The sequence below is a fragment of the Hypomesus nipponensis genome, chromosome 18 (genome assembly GCF_054491055.1).
Source record: "Hypomesus nipponensis isolate SF chromosome 18, ASM5449105v1, whole genome shotgun sequence".
NCBI classification, from domain to species: Eukaryota; Metazoa; Chordata; class Actinopteri; order Osmeriformes; family Osmeridae; genus Hypomesus; species Hypomesus nipponensis.
In genome coordinates this window covers 19,382,677-19,389,864 of record NC_140378.1, presented here as the reverse complement: position 1 = coordinate 19,389,864, position 7,188 = coordinate 19,382,677, and the positions used below count along the sequence as shown (strand labels likewise).

At 44.9% G+C, this 7,188-nt stretch overlaps 1 protein-coding gene across 3 annotated transcripts in view; it reads right to left on the bottom strand.

The window, feature by feature from the left end:
• Window positions 1–1,344: 1,344 nt before the first annotated feature.
• pex14 (peroxisomal biogenesis factor 14) overlaps window positions 1,345–7,188 on the bottom strand; it is a 50,857-nt gene continuing 45,013 nt past the window's right edge. For 2 of the 3 annotated variants that reach the window (XM_084679844.1, XM_084679843.1), the window contains 2 exons: window positions 4,822–4,913; window positions 1,345–3,733 (listed from right to left, as the gene is read on the bottom strand). In XM_084679844.1, the coding sequence (XP_084535970.1) occupies window positions 3,238–3,733; window positions 4,822–4,913 (588 nt within the window). In that variant the 3' untranslated portion in view covers window positions 1,345–3,237. The remainder of the gene's footprint in view (window positions 3,734–4,821; window positions 4,914–7,188) is intronic. The other variant, XR_014732044.1, reaches the window with a different exon arrangement.

The window sequence follows — 7,188 nt, the reverse complement described above, 5'->3', positions numbered from 1 at the left end:
GTTCCTAACCAGAGAGACACCCATCCCTGACTTACACAAACACAGCTCCCCTGGTTAGCTACAGGATTCATCACTTACCACACATACACAGCTCCCCTGGTTAGCTTCAGGATTCTAGTCCTTCTGTGAGTTGTTGATGTAAATGTTGTGTTCTAAAGCCTACGTTGATGTGAAATGATATGCAGGCCGAGGTTGGCGATGGCAGGCGAGCCGCTCTCAAGATGGAGATGAGAATCGGAGATTAGGATGGACGAGGCTTTCTGGGCAGGAATGCACTGCAAGTCCCTTAAGACACTAAATGATGTACAAGTGCATTTATTACAGTAGGCCCGTATAAATCTAAGGTTGGTCTGAACTCCAGGGAGAGGTTAATGGATTACAAAGGGATGCCGGATCGAACCACTGAGAAGTTTATACACCTCATCAATATGTGAAACGCTATTGATCATTCGGACCTTGACAGACAATTTAAATTCATATACTTGATAATGCATTGGAATATTCCTATTGGTCTCAGTGTAAGAGAAATTGCCCTTTTTTTAAAGCATTTTTTTAATGACATCGGGGTGTGTTGATATGGCTCTGGTATTAGACAGAAAACCCTGCAATCCTGAGGTGATTTAAAGAAAGCCACCACACCTGCCTGCACACTAACACAACAACAACAGTTGTTGATAATATACTCCAATATACTATAGTGTATACTGATATGGAGTAAAAACAAAACAACAACATGTATTCACATGAAATAACCAAATTTATTACAATTATATACATTTCTGTTAGATATCAGAAGTTCATTCATACTGCAGCTATGATTATAAGATGGGTACGTTTCTACACTGAGGATCATTTAGTGTAACTACAGTAGTTTAAAGGCAGGGGCGACACTTAGAACCTCTCAATTCAATTTTTCCATCTTATCTGTCACTGTGAACGTCATTTACAGTCATATTTTGCTCTTCAATCAAATAAACCACAATCACAAAGTGTGTCAGTTACAGTATTTAGCTTCAGTTATATTTTTTGTTTTATCATCTGTCACATTGCTTCTTGTCTATGACAGCTTTTCAGGCCTCTGGCTGGATTCTGGGTATGACTGGTGGCTCACAGAAGTGTTTCGCCTCCACCCTATTACTCTCAAGGCTATTTGACGTTAAGGGAAAATGCCACAAGAGAGGCGATACCCTTCTTTTTCTCTCTCTCTCTCTCTCTCTCTCTCTCTCTCTCTCTCTCTCTCTCTCTCTCTCTCTCTCTCTCTCTCTCTCTCTCTCTCTCTCTCTCTCTCTCTCTCTCTCTCTCTCTCTCTCTCTCTCTCTCTCTCTCTCTCTCTCTCTCTCTCTCTCTCTCTCTCTCTCTCTCTCTCTCTCTCTCTCTCTCTCTCTCTCTCTCTCTCTCAGCTGGAGAGTGAGTAATCTAATAAGGTAAGTATTCATTTGTTACTTTCAGTTTCAATCAGCGGGATTTTTATTTTTTCAACCTACCCTCCCGCCATCCCTCCTCCTCTCCCTGGGCCAGAGCCCTGAAAAAAAGAAAAAAAAAGCCAGCACAAAAAGCGTGCACAAGTTCTGTGGCAACCTTCAATTCCTGCTCCCGCGGTTTAATTACAAAATATTGGTGCCCGTTTTGCGTGAAGATTACTCACTGTGGGAGGCCCTATATAATTTGGACCGGAGGGTTTGTCGTGAAATATAATATAATGCAACAGGGGCTTTCAGTATTAGATTTCCGCTTTTAGCCTCCTTGACATTTCAAGCTGCATGAACTAATACATCTGTTATTTGTTGATCATTTGATTATTAACATACTTCACAAACCAAATCAGCCGCCCTGCAGGAGACGAGGGATGGAGCTCAACAGACAGAATGGATCCTCTCTCGTTCTCTCCAAACCTCTCTCTCTCCCTCTCTCGTTCTCTCCAAACCTCTCTCCCTCTCTCGTTCTTTCCAAACCTCTCTCTCTCCCTCTCGTTCTCTCCAAACCTCTCTCTCCCTCTCCCTCTTTCCAAACCTCTCTCTCTCTCCCTCTCTCGTTCTCTCCAAACCTCTCTCTCCCTCTCTCCCTCTTTCCAAACCTCTCTCTCTCTCCCTCTCTTGTTCTCTCCAAACCTCTCTCTCTCTCCCTCTCTCGTTCTCTCCAAACCTCTCTCTCTCCCTCTCTCGTTCTCTCCAAACCTCTCTCTCTCTCCCTCTCTCGTTTTCTCCAAACCTCTCTCCCTTTCCATCTCTCCAAACCTCTCTCTCTCTGTCTCGTCTCTTCCCATCTGTCACTTTCTCTTTCTCTCACTGAATATAGAGATGTGCACCACTCAGCCTCCACAAAAGGGAAAGGGAGGGGAAAGAGGGGGAAATAAGATATACAAAGAAAACGGTTCTCTTTATTACTCTCATGTCATGTGGGCCTACTGTAGGAGAGCTGTCGGAACTCTGGGACGGAACAAAAGCGCCCGCTGCATTCTAATCTCAAACTTCCAGGGCTTCATTTCACCCAAATGCCACCCTCCTGGCCTGGTGAATTATTGACAGACTGACACCAACGCGGGGGGACACATAAAAGAGGGGAGGATGTCCAGGCCTGGATGTGCTCCACACACACCGGGCTCTCCTGGTGATTCTCAGACGGAAAAACTAGCCCACAAGGCCAAGGTTGTAGAAATGAAGTATGGAAGAGGAACGCATATTTTTTTACTTCTTTGGTGTCCAGGAAGTTGATGAAACTCCCTTTAGAAAGGAGCTTTATAACGAGGACATCAAAGCTACCTTTGAGGTTGTGTTGCCGTTAAGATGAACCGTATGAGCGAGGCAGAAACAGGAGTCCCAGAGAGAGAGAGAGAGTGAGGAAACCGTTACAATATACAATATACAAGGTATATGTATGTTGTATACAATACAACATACAAATACCTATGATCTTCATTGAATATTGCTGTTTTTCATCATACCACTCAAAGTTGACACGGTTTTCCTTGCCTAGGCATGCCGTCGCTATGGTTGCACAATGAAAACATGACGGAACTGAGGTGTGTGTCATCGTAAACGCGAGGCGACGACTGTTCCGTTTTGCTGCGTCACTACAGTGTGTGTGTGTGTGTGTTGTTTTCCTGCTCTCTGCACATGGCTGTTGGTGACAGAGAGAAAATACAAAAAACAGTGCAGGAGAAGAGGGATCTTGGACTGAAATGAAAACCACACGTAAAGGGACGGAGGTTGATGTAGACGTCGTTTGGGTACCGGGGCCCTAATCCACCTCGCTCTCGTTGCTCGCCCCCTCAGGCTTGCGCAGTTTGTCCACCTGTTCGTTGATCTGTCCATCGCCTCCGCGCCTGTCCTCAGTCTGCACGCTGAGCACCTCATCTTCGTCCACGTGGCCCACATCCTCCTCCTCCTCATCCTCCTCCTCCTCTTTCTCCTCATCCTCCTCCTTCTTCTCTTCCTCTCCCTGGACCTCCATGCGGACCTGGTCCTTGAGGTCCAGAGGCAAGGAGGCCCCTAGACCCCCGGGGCCCAAGTCTCCATTGACGGCGTGGGCCCCGTCGGGCCCCCCCAGGGCATCCTGGGGGCTGTGGCGGCCATCTTTGATGGGGGAGCAGGGGGCGGAGTCGTTGCTGACGGGGGAGATGTCGCTGCTGCTGTTGGTGTGGTTGAGGGAAGGGGAGGGGGGCACGGGGGAGGGCTTCAGGGGGATCTGCCACGACGGGATCTTTGGGACGGAGGGAGAGGCAGGAAACTGCCTCCTGAGTAGGAAGCGGAACAGGAAGTACAAATCACCATAACAACCCAAAAACCAACTGCACAATAATTATACAAAAACTTATAATATAAGTTTATAAGTAATATATTTGAAATGCATGGATTGTATTTGTACACCAAATACAATATTTGTACAAATATACATGTACAAAAACAAAACAAAACACCAACATTACAAACATGATTAAAAAGTTTTGTGTGTCAAGAATCTTATCCAGAAGTGATGTCTCCCGGACTAAAGTAAGAGAGCAAATGTCTATCAGTATGCACACTGAGAAGAGCGATTAGTTTACTGATCAGAAAGGAGAAAATGGTTCTTTTCATGCATCCAGATGTTCCTCACACCTGGTAAAGGCCGTCTAAGATATTACAGTTTCATTCACTCGCTCTTTTAAGATCAAAACCAGAGCCACATCTCAAAAGACAGCAGCAGTTAAGGAGAAAAAAAGAAAATATTTTTTACACAGATGATTTGGATCATTTAAATAAAAATAAATAAAAAAAGGAAAAATAACAGGTTTGGTGCCAGATGGTGTTTCTGTTGTGTTTTTGTCCTCCTCGTGGTTAACCCCTCACACAAAACGTATTGTGAGAGAGCGTGGGGAGAGACGCAGGAACAAACGAGGAAAGCTTAGCACTGATTAGGACAAACGAGGAAAGCAGGCCATGCAACCTGACGGTTCTGAGGCAATTTTCATCTTGGTGAGTTTTCAGATGTAAACCCATTACTCCCAGCTTCATTAGTGCTACTGATACATAATCATGCATGCTAATGCATGATACAAATCAGCATACCCCATTTTGTATCTGTGACAGACACATGGTGCTCGGCTAACTTGACAGGGCTGTGGGCTGAGCCGGATTGATGACAGTGTTGTAGGGTTCACCCATCAGTCACCAACACGGTGAACAAAAACCTCACTTGAACAAAACCCTTGAGCTGCCCTTGATTTAGCACACAGGTTAACCCCGCAGGACGGGTCTACGGCCTTTTCTCCTCCCATTGTGATAAGTGGACCTCAGCCCAGGTTGCTTAATCAAGCGTTCCTGAGTGTGAGTATTGGACCGGTACCTGCTGAGCAGCAAGCCTTTCAGAGACGCTATCTCTGCCTTCAGCTCCGCGATGGTCTGGGTGTCCAGAATTCGGTTGGTTGCCATGGAAGCCTAAAATACAAGAAGAGAGAGACGGATGGGTGAAGGGAACAACCCAGAACTGAGGGTACAGACTCATATCACGTTACAGTATATGAAATGCGAGCAATGCCCTCTGTCAGCTGGTGTGGGTTTGTGCTCTCGGACTGGAGAACACTTCGAAAAAAAAACAAATGTCCCAGTGACAGCAGGTAAACAAATACAGAATATGCAAATACCGGAGGCCACAAGTGGTTGGGTAGGCACCCATAGTCACATTCTGGCTTGACAATGCCCTTTTTGTCTGCAACCTTGCATGGGAGGGGAAGACAAACACAAACCACCCCCCAGTAGGCATCTTTATAGACGGGATCTTTCAAAATGGCTAACCAGGGTGAATCGTACCGTTTTTACATAATTTTCCATATCGTCCGAGTCGGGTTTGTCTATGATAAAAGTTGGGGATAATGTACCTTATCCAGAACAATAGTGTCACTCATAGCCGAAGCAATATGTTGGTCGTTTTTTTTCTCTCTCTTTTTTTCCATCAGAGGTGAATGTTATCGTTCACATTGTCACGAGCTGAATTGCTGCACGGAATGATGGTAAATTGTAGTGGCTGGAAAAATATTTGAATGGCAAATGGTCTTCCAAAAATCCATCCATATCTTTTTTTTATTTTTGTTCCATGCAACCTTATCAAAACATTCATCTGCAGAAATACTCCACCACCAAATAAGTGAAGACAGGAGCACCTACAATAGTCTGATAAAACCTATTTGTTTATAGATAGTTAGCACCAACTCTGCAGAGCTGAAAATCGCCAATGTTCGGTTAATCTGGGATAGACCTGTAATTCCTCAAATTTGTAAAGCTTTCCTACATTCAAGTTTGAAAACATTTTATAAATTTAGAGGACACTTTTATCAAAAGCAACATACAAATAAAGCCTGACTGAAAGTACATCGTGAGATCAAGAATCTCTTCATTTCACTCCCTCTACACCTCGATGAAGGGAAGCATCTTGTAAAATAAAAGACGTAAACTCAGAATAACAGAAAAGTATGAACTGTAATTAAGACTCTCCGACTCACCAGAGGCATCTGGTTAGGACGCAAAGCCCACCCATCATGCATTGAGGGATAACTTACTCTTTTTACACTTGTAATTAAATCTAAAATAAATTAATTGAATCACATCTGAAAGGGATCAGACTCACTTACAGAGATGGAAAGAAGAAGGCAGGAAGCGAAGGGAGGGAGGGAGGGAGGGAGGGAGGGAGGGAGGGAGGGAGGGAGGGAGGGAGGGAGGGAGGGAGGGAGGGAGGGAGGGAGGGAGGGAGGGAGGGAGGGAGGGAGGGAGGGAGGGAGGGAGGGAGGGAGGGAAAGGGAAAAAGGAGGGAGAGGAGAGAAGGAGGAAAGGGTCGGGAGGTATTTGCTTCTATCTGCTTCTAAAGCGTTCTGATAAGGCCTGTGTTTTGGAAGACTCTGGGAGAGCTAGGTGATCCAGAGTGAAGACACTCCTATTACAGCCTTAACCTCATTATAGCCCTCTTAATCCCTGCCCTCCCTAAGGCACCCACATAATAAGGCTGGAATTTACTTTCGTTAAAAAAAATATATTAAAATATATATTTTTTATTAAGACGGGGGCTGAGCTTCTTGTCTAAGAGCTTTCCGCAGAAATAGGGAGATACTCTCAACCGAATCAATCCCGTGAGATAACCGCTTAACCGTGTGGTGAGAATATGACATCAAATATCAAATGCATCAAAGGCACATTGGCCACTGAAAGAAGGGTTAGCACTTCCATGCCGCGCGCTGTCCCAGTCTGAGGCCTTGGTGAAGGATCTTTGATCAAAGATGCATCCGACTTCACAATACTCCCTCAAGTTTATTCTTGTCAACTGTGACTTAGACCGTTGGATTGACAGCGTTGTTTGAGCACTAGCTGTAGAGGCACTATAGAGTTTCCTGCTAACTGGTGTAATAGCCCCTAAACGCCTCGGGTGGGTGCCTAGATGTGATAGGGGTCACCTCCTCTCTGTAGCTTAACTAAGTGGTTCAAGAAAAATACATTACAGGCGAGAAGAAAAAAAAAAAACATAGACTCTGCCGCCACGAACGGCAACACGCACGCTAAATGAAGATAAATGCCCATGGAGCATTACCAAGAGATACGATCTTAACAAGACTTGTTTAAGAATGTCTAAAGGCAAATTAATTCACTGTTAGCCAAGGCTACTCCACCACCGACAGGGTTTTTTTTCCCAGCGTAGCCTAATACGTGTATGTATTTATGGTAGAAT